Genomic DNA, 22,419 nt, shown 5'->3' with positions numbered 1-22,419 from the left:
AAAAACTCTATGTCCCTTGTCTCTAGGCCTTTGTTCTGCAGAGAAACATCTCACTTCACCATGGGTCCATCAGAGACTGTCTTTCACAATGGCTTTGACAATAGTGAATTTTGTCTCTCTTGTCTGGTTCATCTGAGGCCTCTTTGTTCCTCTGCTGGATTCAAATATCGCGAAAATTCCCGGAGACTACAGGTTCATCAACACCGTCGACTACTACTCCAAGTTGAAGCAACGTATCTCACTCCTCAGACAGCGTTCCAATCATCGCTTCAACGATGTACGGACTTCTTGCCTTTATCACATTACCTTGGGTAATTGCTCACCCTCGGATGTTCATGGTAGCAGCAGCAGCCGCTGCGTACTTCATGCACTCGACCGGCCGGACCCTTCACGACATACACACGACACTAACCACACGGGTAGCTGGCATTCTACCCGAAGACCTTCGAAGAGATGACGTTCTCTACGACCGAATGACAATTGTCTTTTTTCATCTGTTCGTCTTCCGGTATTTCCGCCTCATCATCCATCTCATCTCCTTTTGGCTCTTCTACCGCCCCACCCCTGTGCCCAGCAACCCTACCCTTTTTCCATCTGACTGCACAATCATCCTCCCCACTGTTGATCCCGAGAACAGAGACTTTGAAGAGTGTATCACCTCATGCCTTCGGAACAAACCAGGTGCCATCATCATTGTTACTGTTGGAGACCAACTGACGAAACTGACCAAAGACATCATCGCCCCCTACAAGCGGAGATTCCCGAATACCAAAATCTCCGTCAGAATCGCCGACGAAGCAAACAAGCGCCGACAGGTCGCGCAAGGCATTCGATACGTGAAGACCAAGATCACCGTCCTGCTCGATGACCACGTCTTCTGGCCCACCGAACGCTTCCTCCCGACCATCCTGGCGCCGTTCGAAGACCCGAAAGTGGGCATCGTCGGAACCAACAAGCGCGTCCGCCGTACCGACACCGGATTCAACATCAGATCGTTCTGGAATATGCTTGGTGCGCTATACCTGGAACGACACAACTTTGAGATCCGTGCCACTAACGCGATTGATAATGGTGTGTTTGTCGTTTCTGGCCGCACATCTGCGCATCGGTCCGAGATCCTCCAGGACCCCGAGTTCATTGCCGGATTCACGAACGAGCGGTTCTTCTTCGGGTTGTTTGGTCCCCTGAACGCGGACGACGACAATTTCATCACCCGCTGGGACGTCCGACATGGGTGGAAGGTCAAGATCCAGTACTGCCCCGACGCAATGATCGAGACGACGCTGGGTACGTATCCCAAGTTCCTCTCTCAGTGCTTGCGCTGGGTCAGAACGACCTGGCGCAGTAACTCGGCCAGCTTGTTCACTGACAGGACGGTCTGGTATACCCAGCCATGGTGCGTGTACGCCGTCTACTGGACCTCGTTCGTCAATTTCGCCCTGTTCTACGACGGTGCGTTGGCGTATACCCTGCTCAGAAGCCCGCTCGGGACCGCTGATAATCTGAAATATCTCGCGGCCTGGATCTTCTGCACCAAGATGGTCAAGCTAACGGCCTATTTCCTCCGCGAGCCCCAGGATCTCATCATGCTGCCCGGTTATTTTCTCTTTGCCTACTTCCACAGTTTGATTAAGCTGTATGCTGGGTTGACCTTCTGGGAGACTAACTGGGGAGGCAGGAACCTTTCTTCCATCAATAGCCAACCTGGTGGCGGCAACAATGACGACGACGACGCTGACGACAGCAGCGACGATAGTGTCGACGGCGGCGTGCAGCTTCCGCCTCCGCCTTCGTCACGCCAGAGAAAGACAGCCGGTAGTTCCAGCTCGGGCAGTGGAGGTAATGCTTCAGGATCTAATCGCGTGCAGTTTAGGACTTCCACCGTCGGCACCAAGGCACGAAAAACGCAGGCTCAACCCATGACTAGATTGTCGTCCTCAAGCACATCGAGCACATCGAGCACATCGAGCAGCAGCTCGTCCAAATGGCAGCGGTGTCCCGGTTGTCGAAAGTTACACTCAGATTCTGGCAGTGCGACAGGAGGATGCACAGTCAGGGATGTATGGGGTCGATAATGGAAGCTGACAGGAAGCTGGTGAGTCACTGAGTTCATTCTTACCCGGAAAATGGCGCCATCTCTGTATTGTTGTTTAGCATGGAGTTATAGGAAGTTTGCATGATAGATGGACTTGATGTTTCCGCTTTTTCTTTAACGTGCATCAGCAACCGAGTGTCGCCGTCCCATCTGGAACGTAGATTCTCAGGCTAGGCATCAGCAGAAATCCCTTCGAAGCCTCACTATAATTGACTCCGTAGGAGGCAGTCCGTGGGAGAACCTAGTTTAGCTCGCAGTGTGAAAGTAGAAGACAATATGACCGTGCTAACCAGAGTTTTGTAAACAAATTGAAGAACTTAGATGGCAGCGACTCAATGGCAAAACCGCACAACTCAGACAGGGGTGAGGAACCAATCCAATAGACGCTGCTGCGCTGGTATCATCTCGCCTCTCTGTATTTAGCCGGGAATCAGCTGCAATATGATTCCTGTGTCAGTTTTGCCACCAATCACGGCGGATATGCGGGATAGCAGCAATGTTCTCCGCATAAAAACTCATTACTCTGCGGGGGACCCCGTATTGCCCAGAAGCTAATCTGAAGAAGAGTTTAGGCCGCGGACGACGTACCTTTTTTTTTTCGTGGATCAAGCCAGCACGGACAGGCGGACCGGAAGCCGTGTAATTTCGCGATGTGGGTGTCTCATCTAGTCACTTCCCGGCGGAGTGATCGATCCATTGCATATATACACTGTGGTCTCTCCGCTATAATGCAATTCCAAAGGATCGAGCTATCACCATCATGAAATACTGGCTCCAACAGCTAGGGCTGGCGGTGCTCTGCGCATCGAGCGCCGCCGCACGCACTGCCGAACAGGCGTACGAGTTCAAATCCGTCGCGATCACAGGAGGCGGCTACATCACTGGCATTGTGGGCCACCCAACCGAAAAGAACCTGCTGTACGCTCGTACCGACATCGGTAGCACCTATCGCTGGGAACAAGGGCTGAACAAATGGATTCCACTCACCGATTTCATCGGCCCCGAGGACGAGAATCTGCTCGGGACGGAGAGCGTGGCCATGGATCCGACTGATCCGAACCGCTTGTATCTCGCGCAGGGCCGGTACCTGAGTTCCAATAACTCCGCGGTTTTCGTGTCGGACGACCGGGGAGCGACTTTTACGCGATACCGCGCACCCTTCCCGATGGGCGCGAATGAGTTGGGTCGGAATAATGGGGAGAGACTCGCGGTTAACCCGTTCAGGCCGAATGAGCTGTGGATGGGAACTCGCACCGCTGGGTTGATGAAGAGTAGTGATCGCGCGAAGACGTGGACGAATGTGACGAACTTCCCAGATGCGGCGGCCAACGGGATCGGAATCACATTTGTTATTTTTGATTCGCAGCATGAGGGGACTATCTATGTGGGCGCTTGCATTCCCGGTGGATTGTACTATACGACCGACGGGGGAAAGAACTGGAAGTCCATACCAGGGCAGCCAATGCACTGGGATCCGTCTTTGCTGGTCTACCCCAACGAGACCCAGCCGCAGAGCGCGGGCCCCCAGCCGATGAAAGCAGTATTGGCATCTAATGGAGCGTTGTACGTCACTTATGCGGATTATCCTGGACCATGGGGAGTGGCCTACGGCGCGGTGCATGTCTACAACACGACAGCATCCACCTGGGTGGACATAACACCTAATGCTAACAATACATCTCCCAAACCGTATACCCCCCAGGCATTCCCGGCAGGCGGATACTGCGGTCTGAGCGTCGCAGCCGACGACCCAGATACTGTCGTCGTGGTCTCGCTTGACCGCGACCCGGGCCCAGCGCTGGATAGCGTGTACCTCTCCCGCGACGGAGGCAAGAGCTGGAAAGACGTCTCGCAGCTGTCGACCCCACCAGGTAGCGGAGGGTACTGGGGCCATCCGATCGCCGAAGCAGCACTCGTCAACGGAACAAAGGTCCCCTGGCTGAGCTTCAACTGGGGACCTCAGTGGGGCGGATACGGCGCACCCTCTCCCGTCAAGGGATTGACCAAGTTCGGCTGGTGGATGACAGCCGTGCTCATCGACCCGAGCAACGCCGACCATGTCCTATACGGCACCGGCGCAACGATCTGGGCGACTGATACCATTGCCCAGGCTGACAAGAATTTAGCACCGAAATGGTACATCCAGGCCCAAGGGATCGAGGAAACCGTCACCCTGGCAATGATCAGTCCCCGGGAGGGAGCGCATCTCCTTAGCGGGGCGGGCGACATCAACGGATTCCGGCACGATGATCTCGACACGCCGCAGCCGATGTTCGGCCTGCCTGTGTTCTCGAACCTGAATACCCTCGATTGGGCGGGACAGCGGCCGGAGGTGATTGTGCGCGGCGGGCCATGCGGGCATCAGTATCCGGACGGATGTGGCCAAGGGGCGTATTCGACAGACGGAGGAAGCGAGTGGACCAAGTTCCAGACATGCATCAAGGGTGTCAACACGAGCTCCACCAACCCAGGCGTTATGACTATCGACGCCTCCGGAAAATACGTCGTCTGGACTTCGGCCATGTACGTCGTCTCGCCATCTGTGCAGGCTGTGGCTCCGGCAGCGAATGACTCGGGGCCGTACGCCTCGAATGACTGGGGCAAGACCTGGACATCGCCTCGCGGGCTGACGGTGCAGACGCCATACATTAGCGCCGATCGCGTACAGACGAAGACATTCTACGCTTTCTCCAGTGGCGTTTGGTACGTCAGCACTGATGGCGGCGTCTCCTATGATGCTTTCAATGCAACAAAGCTGGGACTGCCTGCGCACACCGGCGCTGTCCCCGTCGTGAACGTCGACAGGGCAGGCGAGATCTGGCTAGCACTCGGTAGCAATGGAGTCTATCATACCACCGACTTTGGGAAGCGCTGGAAACGCATCACGCACAAGGGAACAGTCGCCGACTTGATCACTGTTGGTGCAGCAGCTCCTGGGTCTAAGCAGCCGACACTGTTCATCAGAGGCTCGCCTGGCCATCCAAATAAGAGTGATTATGGGATCTATCGTTCAGATGATAACGGGTCCACATGGGACAGGGTTGATGATGATACACACCGTTATGGAGGATTCAATCTCATTCAGGGAGACCCTCGAGTGTATGGACGCGTGTATCTCGGTACAGGCGGTCGTGGTCTTCTCTACGCAGACATTGCCCCGCGGCGATCCGACAAGGAGGGGAATGTACCGGGAACTGGAGGTATTTGATTAGTCATGTTAAAAATTGCTCTAGATGACATTAAACTCCTTTCTCCTTTCTCCCATTCGAGTAGCAGACTGGTATCCGCCGTGTCGAGGGAAACGTTCCTGTAGGTAAAAGCCTTGGCCAGGGCATATCTCGAGTAAGTACAGGCTCAACTCGTAAATGCGCTGAGGCCGTCCCATTAAGGAACCTGAGGTCTCTGGGAAGGAAATCCACCTCGACAGTCTGAAACTGACAGTGTCTTTCGTGTAATGCTTTTATGTTCGAGTCCAAAACAGACCAATTGGCCCGCGTAAGGTAATCCACGAGGATTACAATCGCTGGGAGGGCCTCTGCCTCCACCCGCTCAACGTTGAACGGGTAAAGAAGTCTCCAGTTGTTTCCAAACGTTGCTTGAATGAGACCGACAATTCTTTACTCCCCTCTTTCAAAGCCGACCAGTAGGCCGTGGTCGGGCGACTTCGGAAACAGTGACAGTTGAAAACACGGATCGATGTTGATAATCTCTAAAATCAGTCAACATCAATGGGTACGGCCAGAGGTACGGCCAGATGTTCGGCAAATTTGTGGACGGATTAGGGCCTCAGCTTGTGAGCTATCGTTCAATATCCGTCGTCCCCTCACTTTCCTCAGACTCTCGTAAAAGAGGGAGCAAATGCAAGAAGTTCGGGAGGTATATTTCGCTAAGGATCGTACAGTGACAAGGCGGGGAAGAACGATGAAGTGTAGCTCATGTACGTACTCAAGTAGCAACCAGGGAGCAACAAGTGAGACAGAAGGGAACGTATAATGGACAGTGAATGGAGAAAGTAGTATACTATGTCATCCTTTTATATATGATGGATGTTTGACTTTCAGAAGAGTATAGTATGACTCAGACTACCACCGGTGAATACAATCTGCAATGACCTCTATTAATCTTCACAATCGTACTTATGATTCATTGTTTGCCAACTCTGCTTTCAATAAACAAGGAGCTACATTTAATCTTCAGAATTCTGTGTATATTCCCCCGCCTTTTGTCTGTGCAGACTAGGAGTAGTGATAGATTATATTCCTTACTTTCAAGTCAAATTCTCCTATGTATGCAAGAAATGCTCGACAATGCATACATCTGTCCGTGCTCGCATGTATCCTGAGCAGCATATTGACTGAACTTGTATATAACTTTCACTGCGTCTGAGCCATCACAGCGTCCCACAACGTAAACCCCATGACTTCCCAAGCTTAAATCCCCTCTTCCGTATGTTCCATTGTCGGCTTCTAGCAATAGTCACGAACACAAGCAGCGTACTTGGCGCTGTAGCAGGCGGTATAGCAACTAGGGCTCGAAGCGCAAGAACTGGAGCAGGAGCTCGACGCCAGAGAGGCACAGTTGCTCTTGCACGAACCTGGGAGAGTGCTGTCAGCTCTATATTACAGACATAGAAGTCGACGTGGCAGTCGTGGCTGAGATTGGTGCAGCTTACGTTCAACAAGTTCCGGTTCAGCAACAGGAGAAGCCGCAACAACGGCTGCAAGAGCGAGAGCAAGCAGAGCGGTGATCTTCATGTTGGGGAGAGATTGGATTTGAGCTTCCGAGGAGAGACTTCTTTTGCTGGATACAGTTGCGTAGATCTTGAAATGCTGTTGATTGAAGATGCCTTTCCTGCTGGCTGTTGTGCTCATTTTATATCTTTGGTTCAACCTCCTTGACTCCTGAGCAGACGAGAGACGCTCATTGCTGACGGCAATCCGGGCCGATACTGGAGAGCAGATATGGTGAGGATAAAGTAGGATAGTATGTATTCCCACTCGGGATTCGCTATGCAAGCTCCTCACATGAGCAAATACGAGATATCTACTTAGTATTGGCCTCACCTCTTTGACTCCTCAGAGAAGTCTCGTATCCAGAAACTGAACGATATACGCCAAGGACGCTCTATGCCAAATCTAAGACGGAAGACAGCTGCATGCTCGTATTCACGGATGTATGACAATATACCCATAGACGTCGCTGAATGTCTATCAGGTTTGTAGTCGGATAATGGGATCTGGAAGCAAATCAATTTGCCTAAACAAGGACTAAGAGAAGAGACTAGCACTTGAGTTTCAACATTGATACGGACACCAGAGACTGGCGGAGAGCCAGTGCTACTCCAGAACGCCACATCTCAGAAGCAGAAGCCACGGGAAAGACGATTTCCAACAACTACCTCGCAGACAAGAGCTAGACTCAGATGTGATACGGCTTGAGCGCCTCCGAAATTATCGAAGCCAGGAAAGTAGAGCCCTGCTGCTTGACAAGAGCGAAGTACTTCTGAACGCGGCACTGCTTGTGTGTATAGTGATGTTTGAGCGTCATCCGACGGTTGGTCAAGGTCCTTAATTGCAGCTGTACTTGTAGTTTTGCCTCCGAGAGAGCCTTTCGTGAACTCATCATAGAATATCCTAGCGAGGAACCTGTAAGATCCTCGTCTGCTTGTGTATCGTCTTCCTCCCTCTCAGAGTCTAGCTGCGGCAGCTTGCCCTTGATTTTCTCTAACCATGCTCTTTGACAGACTCAGAGGGGCACGCCATCTGCTACCTCTTAATCTCTTTGTTTTGCAATGTGGTACCATTCGTTGGTCAGTCGAATGCAGCTGCGTTTGTATTTTGCCTCCTTCTTACGTTTGACGTACTCTGCACAGTGGAGGTGCCGCGTGCGCAGAGCTCGTCTTCGATCATTATGTAGATATTATATTTCCCGAACCCTCCACCCAAATATGCGTGCTTCGTAAACCAGAAAAGCCCCAACAGTCGCAGGGCCTATGTGCAGTGCGTATTCTTCTGAACATTGTCCTGTCGGCGACGTTGGAGGACTCGGTGCTGCGCAGACTTGATCAGAAAAGACTTTAATACCTCAGGGCGCTTTCCTTTTACTTACATGATGCGTTGAAAGGAGCCACTATCGCAAGGCTTACCAGACCGTTCCAATACGGATCTACAATCTTCTGCGTTGGTGCCATCGTCATTTCGGACTGTGTTCAGGCCGAGTTTCAGTCTGAGTGTCCTAATTTGCAGACCAACGCGTATAAAACAGCGGACCTAAGTCTGAGATACCCATAGGTTCCTACACCAGCCCAACACCTGTTAGCAATACGGATGTTATGAGAATAGAGGGACAGTAACCAGCAATCTAGACGTACAACTGATACGGTAATATTGAGACCAAATACCAAGCATGAGAGGCGAAGAAGAAGAGTGTGTACTCCATAAACGAGAGAAATATGGTGTGACGTAGTGGTAGCATCTTGGTGTTGTCATGGAGATGGGCGGATTCTGTATCTAGGAATCCTACTGTGCGACGCAATGTGTGCATCTCGCTACGCTGCATGCTGACAAAGCGGTAGAATGAGTCTACGATTTGGAGCACCGAGCAACAGGTCAGTCAAGGCAGAAACCTCGGAGTGGAAGAGGTGGGGGGTGACGGCTCGAGTATCAGAAACAGGTCGGAAGAACATACAGTTTGCTAACACTGAACTACGAAGTGGGATAATAGGACTATAGTCTACCTAAAGTCAGGATCATTTAGAAATATCACTAGGGTTGACAATCATCACACCACGCTCCATTGCTAATCTACTCCACCCAGATAAGTAGACCTTGCTTTAGTATCAAGACATATTAGACTTGAGCCATTACTTCTGCTCTTATCAGCATATGTTCTGAAGTTTGGATTACTCGCCCTATGAATGGTTCCGCTGAGTGTTTTCAGGAACAACTCACTATCCCTCAAACAAAGAGGCAAAGCATGAACGAGGTTCTTAGCTCCCAACTTGTTCAGACGGGCACGAATCTCTCAATTCACCTTCCATTGATACCTAGTTGAATGCGCAAACGGCCCTGATAGAATCCCTCTAGCCAATTGCGCATCGCCATCGGCGTGAAGAGGCAGTCCCAATCACCGCGTCCCATCCTGGCACCCATACATGGCATAACTCGCCTGTAGTCCTCGAAATAACGGAATAGTAAGCTGCGAGGTGCTCGTATAGACTCTAGACTTCTCCCGCCTGGCAAAAGAGATAGCCAGCATGCTTTAGTTGAATCCCAGACATGCATAGCAAAATTTCCAAGCCAACTTCTCTTCTCCGAAGCAAGGTGGGCGCTTAGCCTCCAGCAATTCCGGAATACTTCGTACCAAACACCATAATGACTCGGCATGCAGTCCTAGTCTGATGATGGGTATGATGCGTCGCTGTTCAATTTGGGTGTGTCTAATGAATCTTACTGTTGACATCTTTAGGAGGGAGCAGGAGGGCACAAACAGCCTAGTGCAGATCTAGACAACCTCTCAGAAGCAATATTTGATCATCAGCAACGCGCACTGTTCAAAAGAACTTTCTAGCAGGAAAAGGCATATTGATGCATGGCAGAAGTTCCATGTCCCTAGAGTGGGATGCAGATTATTATCCCAGATGAAGGGTTCTAAATCCTGCTGACAGTGCAGATCGTGTCTGATAAGCGATGAATGATATCAGGCACAAATGGGATGCTTACTCCGTCCGGTTCTAGATAACCTAGACCTTGAATCTGCGCGTTATCAGGGCAGACCCTGCATATCTGACATCATCCACGCGGCATGGACGGACCTTATCTAAAATATATGGCAGTGCTTTCCCACGGGAAGGATAGATAGATCCTGATTGGGTTTGCTTTTCGTAACTCAGCTTTAGAATGCATAAACTGACAGCATGGTCATGCAGGTAACCAGAATTGATATCCTCCGTGTAGCAAACAATTACCTTGAGCACCGCAATTCATACCGGCTGTCATTCGGTTCCTGCCAATCCAGAGCTACAGGACATCCACAGGAGTAACTGATGCGAGACACCAATTATGGATTTTCGTTGATATCAAATCCATGACAGATAATTCTGCAACATGCAAGCAGAGGAGACGCTATGCTGGACCTTCGGTCAATCAGTGCAGAGGTTCCAATATCATCAGCTGGTCCAGGTATGCTGTCAGTGATATCTGAACCCAAGAGCGACATTCCAATCTCAACCGACGAATTTCGAACCAAACCACGACGCGCATGGGACACGTCAAGTTATTGAGACCCGAGATAGACTGATAGGGCTGGACGAGCAAACAGGCTCCCTACAATCTGATATTTTGGCCCGCAGGCCGCCGGTGGGTAGAAGGTAGCTAGGGCCTGAATTTCGGACGAATGGCGACGGCTGGAGATCTGTGGCGGTTTATTGGCTAAAGCCACTTTAGAGCCATGGCAGTTGCTGCACTTCATACTCGGAGGAATGGCCTTTGGATGATCAGCATTGCGAAGCAGCCCAAATGGCTTGGACAGGACCGCTTGACGCAATCGTGGGACAGACAAAAGCCAAGGCTGCATTTCCCTTACTGCACTCTTTATTGGATAATGAAACGTCCGACATAATATATCTTTGCACTTGACAGGAACACCCCCGGGCAGTATGTGACATGGCTCCCTGGGCATGCGATATGGTCTTACGCTAGTGTCTCATTCCATTAGATCAGATTGTCGCCACAACCACCTAAGCTGTCCAGGACCAGGGCTTTGGCTGACTCTCTCCAGGTACCCTGGACGTATTGAGGCAAGACGCATTGAATGGTTGAGAAAATATCAAGCATGATTGTAACCACTTCGTTTCGCCTTTCGGAAGCTTAAATTATCAGTTGGCAAGGCACCCTTGCTTAGCACGCAGCATTTATGAATCCATATCCGGTCTCCTGTTTAATGTTTGACGACTGGCAAACTTGGCCGGCCTTTCTTGCTATGAGCCTGCAGATGCGGATGGCTCTGAGGATGCAAGGGACAAGAAGGCATGCGGGCTGGTTCGTGTTCATCGGGTGGAGAATAGGAGCCTGTACCTTGACCGAGAATGGACAAATCGAGTTGCTGCGACAGTTCAAGTTGGATGTCAAGATCCTCGACTAAAATGACTCCGGCCAATATCTTTACGCTCTGGACGAATAATCGCGAATGCATTCCCATAGCAAAGACTTGATCAAGATATCCTTCTATGGACGTCCTGTGCAATAATCATCGATCCGGCAACAAGTCCTTCAATCAATGATAATGAACAATCGACCCTGTAAAGCCCTGTGACGAGCAGGATATCGCTTCTCAATGGAGCAAAGAGCAGAGTTCTCCATGGCTTCAACACTTCCATCCACGGTTGTTTGCGGCTCGCAGACCCCTCCGCCCTCAAGAGACTGCCTGCAGCGCGTTCAATCAAATCTCAAAGACTCGAAGTTGAAAGAGCTTGCCAAGGCAGTGGATGACCTGCCACAGTTTTGGTCGCATTTGGTTGAGGTCAAGCCCGTCTTGAGCCAAGTCAACGACGAACCTCTGAAAAAGTTGAAAGATTGGGCTAAGGATGAGTCCTTGGAAATACCGGAAGGCTTGCCAAACATCCTATTAGCACCGCTCACAGTCATCATTCATCTGGTTCAATATCTCCGATTTGCGCACTCCTTGGATGCCGACGATTCCCAAGGAGACAGGCATCAGCGTGTTCTGCAATCGACGTGTAAAGGCGGATTCCAGGGCCTTTGCATAGGCTTTCTCAGCGCTGCCGCTCTGGCATGCTCGAGGACGGAAAGAGACATATGGTGCAACGCTTCTGTCGCATTGAGATTAGCCACGTGCGTGGGTGCCTACGTTGACCTGGACGAGTTGACGTATGACAGCGCAGACGTCCACAGCTGTATGATCATACATTGGGAGGATAACTCTGGAAAAGATCGAGTAACAGAAGTCCTGAAAGGGTATCCTGGTGTGCGTACCGAGACATGATGCGGCCACCCAAAGTCAGCATGCCAAGCTAACACCATCCAACAGGTATACACATCTGTCGAGCTCGACGATAAAAGCATCACCGTTACAGCTAAAGAGTCGCAGGTGTTATCTCTGCGGTCCGACCTGGCAGCACGAGACGCTAAGCTGACGAAAATTCCCATCCACGGACGATACCATAGCAGAAAGCACGCCGAGATTCTTCAAGATCTCCTTGAAATCTGCAACAACGAAGAGTCTCTACGTTTCCCCATCATCAACAGGCCTTTGGTCCCGCTGAGAAACAACACCACCGGGGACCTGATCACATCAGCGGAGAAGCTGCATGAGCTTGCCTTGAAATGCGTGCTGACAGAACCAGCTGACTGGTACTCAACCATGGCAGAGACTGTCTCCAACTTGATCTCGCAGCCTGAGACAACTGAGCAGCCGCTCATATTGGAGTTGGGCCTTGTGAGCTGTCTCCCACTATCACTTACCGCATCCGCCAACCTTCGAGTTCTCACGCCGCCATTGACCTCGACTATTTCGCCGAATGAACAAGAATCATCAGTGAATGATGAATATCGCTATGACTACCCTGAGCACTCTATTGCTGTCATTGGAGCTGCTTGTAAATTCACCGGTGCAGACACTATGCAGCAATTCTGGGAGCTCATTCGAGCAGGAGGCACAATGGTAGGGGAACATCCTGAAGGCAGAATTGCGATAGACAAGTCGTTGCGAAAGGGACCACTGGAAGAACCTCTACGGGGTAACTTCCTTTCCAGTGCAGGCCACTTTGACCACGGACTCTTCGGGATATCCCCACGGGAAGCTAAGTACATGGATCCGCAACAGCGCGTTGCGCTGCAGGTGGCGTACCAAGCTGTTGAGTCATCTGAATACTTCGGGAGCGGCATCAAAGATAAGAATATCGGCTGCTACGTTGGCGTCGGAGGTTCCGATTATGATCATAACGTCTGCTCTCATGCCCCGACAGCATTTTCTTTCACAGGCACTGCGCGAGCCTTTGTGAGCGGTCGCATAAGCCACCACTTTGGCTGGACGGGGCCATCGATGACCATCGATACGGCGTGTTCCTCGTCAGCTGTCGCTATCCATCAGGCATGCAAGGATATCAGAATGGGCGAATGCCGCATGGCCTTAGCAGGAGGAGTTAACATAATATCCTGTCCGAATATGCAACAGAACTTGGCGGCAGCCAGGTTTCTAAGTCGGAGTGGCGGCCCTTGTCGTCCATTCGATGCTTCTGCTGATGGCTATTGCCGTGGAGAAGGGTGTGGCTTTGTCATGTTGAAGAAGTTATCATGCGCCGTGGCCGACAATGACGATATTCTAGGCGTGATTGTGGGATCGGCAGCGAATCATTGCGATGGCAAGGACGCAATCACTGTCCCAACATCACGCTCGCAGGTCAACCTCTATCGGAAGGCCCTGTCACTGGCAGCCATGCAACCCAAGGACATCACCTACGTTGAGGCTCACGGCACTGGTACTCCGCGAGGAGATCCAGTGGAATGCAGAAGTATTCAACAAGTCTTTGGAGGGACGAGACCCACGTTGCATTTCGGCTCTGTCAAAGCCAACATCGGACATACAGGAGCAGCTTCCGGAATCGCAGGGCTCCTGAAAGTGCTGTTGATGATCCGAAACAAACGGATACCGCCACAGGCCAACTTCACCGCGTTGAATGCATCGATTCCGCCACTCGAGCCGGACAACTTGTCAGTCGCAACTAATGAACTCGAATGGAAGGCCACTTTCCGTGCTGCTTGCATCAACAATTATGGGGCGGCGGGGAACAACGCCGCAGTGATTATTTGCGAGCCACCTCGGTCAGAGTCTAGTGCTGGCAATAATCACAGACTCTCTGAATACCCATTTTTGATAACTGGGCAGTCGGAAAGGAGTCTCAGGATGTACTGCACTGCCCTTAGTGAGTGGTTGGAAAACAGCCACGCCCCCTTGTCAGATATCGCGTTCAGTGTGGCTCGGACGCAGAATCGGACTCTTCGACAGCGCATCACCTTCGTTGCACGTTCGCTAAGTGATTTGAGAAGCAAACTTGGACAGAAGGCGAGACTTGAGCAACTGTCGTCGCCTTCACCTAAGCCCCAGACGGTTGTTCTGGTCTTTGCAGGCCAAACCGGGAACATTGTCTACCTGCACAAAGAGGCGTATGAAGGTTCAAGGCTGCTGCGATCACACATTGATGAGTGCGACAAGATACTCCGCGAAACGGGCCTCCGCGGCCTGATCCCATTCTTGTTTGACCAACAGCCGATAGAGGATGTTGTGATCCTTCATTGCCTGTTCTTCTCGTTGCAGTACGCTTGTGCGGCTGCTTGGCTTGATGCGGGATTGCCCGTCCAGCGTGTCATAGGCCATAGCATTGGCCAGTTCACCGCAATGTGTATCTCAGGGGTTACAACACTTGCCGATACACTCAGGCTAGTTGCAGGGCGAGCCAGGTTGATCCAGCAAAAATGGGGCAAAGAACGGGGCTGTATGCTTGCCGTTGAGCTAGACAGGCAAGAAGCTCTCGAGCTTGCCCGCTCAGTCCCAGCTCATAAGATAGAGGTTGCGTGCTTCAATGGGGCCAGGAACCACGTCCTGGTTGGTACTGAACTAGCCATCCAGACACTCGAAGCCAAGACATCCTGTAAGACTCGAAGGTTAAAGACTACCCACGGCTTTCACTCTGAGCTTGTTGACTGCTTGCTGGCCGACTATATGGCTCTGGCACGGAGTATTACATATGCGGCGCCGAATATCCCAATCGAAACATGCTTCATGGGCGGCAGCTGGAAGGAGTTCACTCCCGAAATGGTTGTTCGTCATTCACGCGAATCAGTATATTTCTTCGATGCTATTTCTCGAGTTGACGAAGAACTAGGACCTTGTACGTGGGTTGAAGGAGGCGTCGGATCCAGAGGCATAGCACTTGTGAAGTGCGCCCTCGGGACCGAGAGCAGCTCAGGGCATTCTTTCCATCGACTACAATTGGATTCATCAGAACCTTTGGCATCACTAACGGAAACCACGATGCAGATGTGGAATGAAGGCCTTAATGTGCAGTTCTGGGTGTATCATAACACAGAGAAGACAACATTTGACTCTTATGATGTTCCTGGTTACCAATTTGACGAGACAGCATTCTGGCTTTTACATTCTGACAAAGCAGGCCAAAACGACTCTGAGAGGAAGAGTATCATTTCTGACGAACACAAGCCACTGGTCTATTTGCTGCGGGACGAAAGGTACAGAGGAGAACCGCGAAAATTGCATTTCGGAGTCAATCATTGTCATCCAGACTTTGGCAGGTACATGAACGGACGCGAAGTCCTTGGGGAGGTTCTGTGTCCTGTGTCGGTGTTTGTCGAGCTGGCCGCTAAGGCCACGGCCATTTGCGCCGGCCGCGAATGCTCGATGGCGTCCGCTCATGTACAGGTTCTGAATCTGGAAATCCATAATCCACTCGGGCACGCTCCAGGTGCACGTGTTGGCCTCAGGCTCAAACACATCGGATCGTGCAATTGGGGATTCTCGATCATTACTGAAAAAGTCGCCCAGAGCATATGTCACGCGACAGGAACGGTCTCTCTCAAGCAGGAGCGACATGGCAAATCCGACATGGCGCCCCAGTGGTCAGTGATCCAGAGAGTAATCGGAAACAGCCATATCCAGGACAGTCTTGATGACTCTTCGGCAATTTCCATGGAAGAAGGCTTAATCTATAAAGTACTCGAGAAAGTGACCGAGTACAAGCCTTGTTATAGGGGCATCAAAGCCATGACCATAAAAGGCACCGCAGCAGTCGCCCGGCTGGAGATGCCAGCAATTGGTGGCAACAACTCGGAGATAGTAGTGTGTGATCCGCTTGTGATGGACCAGTTCGCATTGATCGCAGAAGTACTGGCGCTGTGCCGGGATGATTGCAAGAGAGATGATGTATTCATCTGCTCTGGGCTGAGTGAGTTGGTCACATTCAAGAGTCTGCAATCAGAGATGGGACCATGGACTGTTTATACTCGACAAACACCCCGCGGACCCAGGGAGCTCCTGAGTGACACGTTTGTATTTGATTCAACCAGTAAGCAACTGATTGTTGTCATACTTGGCGCAAGGTTCGTTCGGATTACCACCAGTTCCCTCGATAGAATCGTCAAAAGAGCCAGTCTCAACAGTCAGACTTCGGAACTTTCAGTCGAGACAGAAGCGGTAAACCGCCCAGTCAGTGAAGCTTGCCGACACTCGAATGACAGCAATGTCTCAAACATTCTCTCTATCCTGAGTAGCCTGCTCCACGAGATAACTGGAATTCCCCCAAGCGAGATTTCTGCCAGCACACCCCTCATGGAAGCCGGTGTCGACTCCCTTGCTGCAACTGAGTTGGAGAATCGAATCCAAGAAGTGTTCCATCTCCAAAAACCTGTGTTCCTCTATGAAAGACAACTTGATGTTGGGATGCTTTGCCGAGAAATACAGACGCAGCAAGACGACCGCCTTGCTCGAGCTTCGCGAACGACGACTGCCACTCGTAATACTTCATCCTCTCTCGGCCGACGTACATCATCCACTGAATCACTTTCTGACAATGCGAAGGCACGGTTTATAAGTAATAGCGAGGCTGTGCTTGCCCAGCTATCAAGGATGTTGTCGGAAAGCTTGAACATCACGGAGAGCATACTCCCTGGAACTGAGCTTCGAAGTCTCGGCTTGGACTCATTGGTCGCCGTTGAACTCGAGTCCGACCTGCAACAAGCATTTGGCTTGAAGGTGGATTTGACGCAACTGAGTCCCCAGCTGACGATGGGTGGACTCGCTCGGCTTATTTTGGCATCCAAGTCTCATACGTCTAGCCACATGGCACCCTCTATGGTGGATTCTAGACAGATGACGGAGCGAAAGAGCCAGACGTATCTGGATTAATAAAGGCAGTTAGAATTCTGGACGATGATGTACCTTATATTTGCGCGTGTTTTGTGTTGGTAATTCCGTTTTGATCCCGTCGAAGTGTGATGGAAGCCTGAAATGCAGGAGCAGAAGAGAGATGCGACGGAAGGTGCAAGCCCTAAGATTGAGCCCTAATACCGGATGTATCTCCGGACCGCACGGCCAATCATCTGCGATTAATGTTGTTCTGTCTACTTTATTTGCTTCGATACCTTAATGATTTCTCTCGTCCCTAATTACAGCTTGTCATTTATATCATTGCATTTCAATGTTTCCAAATTAGATATCTATGCAAGCTTTAATTCTGTTTGCCCGAGTACAATTTATTGCGGAGTTGCTCTAAAGCTCTCCGCGGAAAACATATTTTACCGAAAGACCTCCGCCAACAGTTATCGCAATAGCTGTGCGTGTACCAACAAGCTCTGGAATATTGACAAGGAACGAGCTCTTGTCTTTCGACATCTGCAAAGAGTACAGCCAGACCGGAGTCGTGAGACTAAGCCAGCCACACACCCAGATGAGCCCCACAAGCTTATGCCAGCAAGGCACAGCACATCCATCACTGTCGACGGTGGATGCTCTTCCGGGATGATGACTGTCAGTGAGGCGAGTCCAAGCTGCCTGAACCGCATCTTCCATCATAATTCCTAACGTCATGGAGCAGAAAAAGAGAAGAGAAGTCGACTGGCTCATAGAAATGCCCATGAATAGGTCGGCCATGACATGCATCACGCCTGAAGCGAGAAAGACAAAGAAGATGTTGGTATACCGTTCGAGCAACGACGGCCTAGGAAGAGCCATAAGCTCCCGGGCCAGGTAGTTGCTTGTCGCGGTGAACGGCCATCGGAACATCTGGTGCCAATATGTACTGAAAAATAGGCAAGTTAGCAGATCCCATTCACAGCTGTATGGTGACCACTCACCCCCAGAAATTACGGAGAGTGTAGGCTTGTTTTGCACGACCAAAGAGCGGTGGCCAGTCCTCCGGAGCGTCCAGGCCTATGCCAACACTCAAAATAGACGCGGTGCGATAGTCAATATCCACAGCTGCCCGCAAGAACGCAAACCAGAACATCAGCGAGGTCATAATTCGAGTTCGCCATTCCTCCCTGGAAACGCGGAGGTATCCTAGGCCATAAATGGGCTTTGACAGTGGTGATAAGTTTCCATCGGCTAGAAAGTTTGCGCAATTCAAGTATAAGTACAGCCATGCCACGATAGCAGCCTGTCTTATCAAGAATGCACTGCGAGAGATTGGAACTTTCGGTTGTTGTATGAGGTATCCCGGGTGCGATGGGATCCCTTTCACCTGCCATGGTGTTCGCACGCCCCGCAAATACGTAAACAGACGAGCAACTTTGTACGTCTTTCGCTGGAAATCATCTCTTGGATCGATAATCTTTGTCTGAAGAAGTTCGTTCTTGTCCAGCGGCTTGATCAAGATAAGATTGAAGCCCTGGAGGATCACCGTAAAAAGCTGGACTCCCACCTTGGTGATGTATGCGCCACTCTCACCGTGCGATATGGGGATTTGAAGCCATCGATAGAAAACAAAGACGGACCAGAAAATCCACAAGTACCTGACAACTGAGTTCTTCTGCGTTCTCAGGACCACAATGGCAGGTACTAAATTCTGGGCAAGAAGGAAAGGAATGGCATACAAAAGGGCCTCGAGGACCCTACGGTCTTTTCCGGACATTTCTTTGACGAGGTCAGAGAAATTGCTGCACATGGATAACTCACAGAAAGATGAAATAACTGACTCGTTGCCAAAGGTACGTATACCTGAGTCTCATATAATCACTGCTTGAGAACAGTCCAGTAGATCATGTGCCTGGAAGCCCTCGCCAAGGCCAGACAACCACAATAATTAGCACAAGCCCGAACAGATTACCATGACCCCAGATGATGGACAACCCACTGAAAAAGCAAAGTATTTCCTCTGTGCATGACCACGTCTACAACTCCGTACGCAGTCTCCCCGTCCGGCTATGGCTTTCTTGAATTAGTGCGAATTGAAATCACCCTCGATAGTAGAAGAAGAAGGAAGCAGGTCTAGACTCTGCCATTTGGGAGCCAATGGCCTGATTCGGAATGACGGAGACGATTGACTCTATGGCGCAGCTCAGATCAGAGATTGGCGTTGTTCTCCCGAAGAGATTGCTTTGCAAGCCGAGCTGTCATATCTCTTCCAAATCGGCCCGCATTATCGGAATTGGCCCGAGTATCCTGCATGCGTCTCCAGGATCGCCAGTAAAATGGGTTTTCAACCAGACGGTCCATGCACATGCCAACTAGCCACTGAATAGCCTGAATTGTAATGTGAGAAACTGCACTGAACTTTCGCGAAAGACGTATCACTTGCTTTTACAGAAGTGGGAATTTGACAACGTTCCAGAGTCTATATTCGACGACTAAACTTGTAATGCGAGATAGGGAATTGACTCTATAGTAGAATATCAAGTCTAGAGTACCATTCATCCACCCCAGGATTTAAGCAAACACAACTCTATTCCGGACAAAATCATTCCCGATCCAAGCAAGGACACACAGCGAAAGGGCCACAACCGGATACAAGCACGGTATCAAGGCAGTTCCACTCTGCCCTGGCTTGAATTGATGCCATCCCGCCCCTGACCGGGTAGCAACCGGTAAGAAGTCCAGGTGCTCAGCTGGAGCGATTATCTTGGACGCCGCGTCCGCCGCGACCTCGCCGCGGAAGGGCAGGTAGTAGCGTCCGAGGAATTTGAGAAACAGGTTCTGCCTTGCCTGCAATCTAACAACCATCCTGGATCCTTGGTAGATTTCACGTACACGGCGATATCTGCTTCGATTGAATTCTTCCAGGAGATCATCTATTTCACCCGATGATAAGCTTGAACCATCAGGCGCTGCTCTCAGAGCCCGGTGGAGGCGATTCACAAGGGCAGCGGCGTCTTCGACGGCGGAGTTGGCCCCTTGGCCAGTATTTGGAGCCATCTGTTCAAGGCATGTCAGAACAGAATTCCGAGGTCGTATTCCCGAAGCCAGAAACTTACCTTGTGCATGCTGTCACCAATGCAAACGATTCGTTCCCAATGCCATTTTTGAAACACATTCTCCTCGAGATTCACGAACGAGAACACCTCCCTACTCTTCCATAGGTCTCGGAAGTACACTCCGTCCCAGATGTGGTCATTGGCAAACCGCTCAGCTACCTTCTCGGCGTCTGTGGAGGAGAACCGCGGAGCATTTGAGTACGAGTATTTCCGATCGAGCTTCAGCAGGAGGAACCAAAAGATTCTACCATTTTTTCCCGGAAACGTAAGGTACGATCTACCGTTGTTGAAGCTGGCCACTTGCTCGCCCGGTTTCAGCTTGGGGACGGAAGACGAGATCCCGAAAACGCAGGCGTACTCGACCGTCATCGCTAGAATTATAATGTAATCAGCTTTGCTCGATCGCATTTTTCTTGAATATGATAATACCCACCGCTCATTTCATTCTCAGGGAATACACCTGGACTTTGTGAATTGGCCAGCCGCCACATTTCGTCGCGTACTCGACTGTGCACACCATCCGCACCGACTACCAGACTGCCATGATATACACTTCCATCATGGGTCGTGACCCTCATCAGGCCTGAATCCTCCCGCTCCAGGGAAACGACAGCCTTCTCTACCAGGACTTGGGACGAATCCGGAAGCGTGTCATAAAGCACTCTAAGCATTCGTCTCCGCTCTAGAAAGGAGAGAGGCAGACCAAACCTACCAGCTATATTAGCAGTAAATACGGGTCAATCACATGTAGATAATACCGCTCTTGAATAATCCGTGGGGCATTAGTAGTATGTGCAAAGCCATCAGGGAAGTACTGATGCGCAGTATGCAATGGTTCAATCTGCTCCTCAACCAAATACAACAGCCCCAGCTGCGCCAAAATCCGGCCCCCATGGGGGAAAATACCGATAGAAGCGCCCTCCTGCGGCGCAATCTGCTTGCGCTTTTCGAGAACGATGTAGTCGATGCCTGCTTTGCTGAGGCAGTGGGCCAAGGTAAGACCGGCGATCGATCCACCCACTATGATAACTTTGAAGGAGGACTTGTTCGCCATCGTAGGCAATATACTCGAGTAAGCTTTACTTTTCTATCCAGATAAACAACCAAAATAAAAATATATATACAGAAAAGGCAGCCTCATAGCTATAGAATGGGGACTATTCGTGAAGAGGAGACCTTACCATATGAGAAAATCCCTTGTTTCAATGATTTTGCAGATACCGGCCTATGCGTGCCGAGGAGAAATCCTTCGATCCGGGTCAGAATTGGATAATCTACCTTATGTTGTTGTATTAGTTAAGGTCTAGCGGAAGGCAGGCAAAGACTTCCTTCCTGAGACCTCCCAGGGGTTTATAACGACGTGATAAGCTATGGATTATGTACGTAAAGATGAGCAGACATAGGAAGAAACTCAAGAGTCTATACTACTCTGTACTCCGCGCCTTATTTTGCACAAGAAGTATGTTCGCTCATAGAGGCCCTCATCAATCCGCCGAATTGTCCGCGAGGCGAAACGATGTATTCCATCTTCTGTATACTTGTATATTGATATCCCATCCAATCGGCTTAGGGGGTCACTCAGTGTCTTCGAAGACCCAACAAGTGTAAGCGTGGTAGCTATTCGGTGGATAATGGACGATCTGCAGTCATCTGCATGTAGTGGTCAGTGTCAGTGAAAAGTTACTTCGTTATCAGCAAACAATATGCGTCCATGGTGGTGGGCAACAGGGATGTTGCCCATCTGATTCTGGCTGAGATTGATCACGGTACAACTTCGGGGAATATCTTGATCCAGCAATTTTCGCTTTCTAATGATGCCTGCTCCCTGTCAACTAAGGGTGACATGGTGATACGTGTTATATATTAAACACCTCAACCAGAAAGGTGTCTAGACAAACATCTCTAGCTAGTAGGGGTGATAGCAGTCGCGTCAACACAGCAGGGATAGGACAATATTCAAGAGGCAGTATGCGCCGAATTGCCTAGGCTGCCATTCGGTGGATAATCCTATTAGGACACAGTACACCGCATCCAACTGGTCAGGCCCAGTTGAGCTCTGCTACATGCGTGCTCCAGGAAGGAAAGGGAATCTGTGTGCATCGAGGATTATGAGCTGTTTCTTGTCGGTGGCCGGTCAGGATACAAACTCTCTAGCCCAGCTAGTGAATGCCATGACAATTGGTTCCGTTGGCAATGCGGGAAGAGGTGATATGCCAAGCTGACACCCTCGGAGCAGGGATGCAGCTCCTGAGTGACAATCTCCTCCGGGCTGGTCCTCTTCATTTCTTTCCGCATCGTTAGCGGTATCCTCCGAGATCAGGCCCA

At 50.6% G+C, this 22,419-nt stretch overlaps 5 protein-coding genes across 5 annotated transcripts; 3 read left to right on the top strand and 2 right to left on the bottom strand.

Annotated features, from left to right (window-relative positions):
• Positions 1-275: 275 nt before the first annotated feature.
• ALT_9425 (glycosyltransferase family 2 protein) lies at positions 276-2,075 on the top strand (the record flags this gene model as incomplete). The annotated part of the gene is made up of 1 exon (XM_033559406.2): positions 276-2,075. The coding sequence occupies one exon, from the start codon at positions 276-278 to the stop codon at positions 2,073-2,075; it is 1,800 nt and encodes a 599-aa protein (XP_033415297.2).
• A 780-nt stretch (positions 2,076-2,855) lies between these two features.
• Positions 2,856-5,303, top strand: ALT_9424 (putative endoglucanase; the record flags this gene model as incomplete). The annotated part of the gene is made up of 1 exon (XM_033559405.2): positions 2,856-5,303. The coding sequence occupies one exon, from the start codon at positions 2,856-2,858 to the stop codon at positions 5,301-5,303; it is 2,448 nt and encodes an 815-aa protein (XP_033415296.2).
• Positions 5,304-11,452: 6,149 nt separating this feature from the next.
• On the top strand, positions 11,453-17,032 carry ALT_9423 (non-reducing polyketide synthase spyA; the record flags this gene model as incomplete). Its single annotated transcript, XM_033559403.2, has 2 exons — positions 11,453-12,079; positions 12,143-17,032. The coding sequence occupies 2 exons, from the start codon at positions 11,453-11,455 to the stop codon at positions 17,030-17,032; spliced, it is 5,517 nt and encodes a 1,838-aa protein (XP_033415294.2).
• Positions 17,033-17,395: 363 nt separating this feature from the next.
• On the bottom strand, positions 17,396-18,788 carry ALT_9422 (acetyltransferase spyB; the record flags this gene model as incomplete). Its single annotated transcript, XM_033559402.2, has 2 exons — positions 17,396-17,924; positions 17,980-18,788. The coding sequence occupies 2 exons, from the start codon at positions 18,786-18,788 to the stop codon at positions 17,396-17,398; spliced, it is 1,338 nt and encodes a 445-aa protein (XP_033415293.2).
• Positions 18,789-19,549: 761 nt separating this feature from the next.
• Positions 19,550-21,148, bottom strand: ALT_9421 (FAD-dependent monooxygenase spyC; the record flags this gene model as incomplete). Its single annotated transcript, XM_033559401.2, has 4 exons — positions 19,550-20,035; positions 20,095-20,465; positions 20,528-20,802; positions 20,853-21,148. 4 exons carry the CDS (start codon positions 21,146-21,148, stop codon positions 19,550-19,552), a joined length of 1,428 nt encoding a protein of 475 aa, XP_033415292.2.
• Between the last annotated feature and the right edge of the window lie 1,271 nt (positions 21,149-22,419).

The sequence above is a fragment of the Aspergillus lentulus genome (assembly GCF_001445615.1).
Source record: "Aspergillus lentulus DNA, contig: Alt17, strain: IFM 54703, whole genome shotgun sequence".
In the NCBI taxonomy this organism is placed as follows: domain Eukaryota; kingdom Fungi; phylum Ascomycota; class Eurotiomycetes; order Eurotiales; family Aspergillaceae; genus Aspergillus; species Aspergillus lentulus.
Note: the sequence above shows the minus strand (reverse complement) of the source record. Positions and strands in the feature narration are given on the sequence as shown.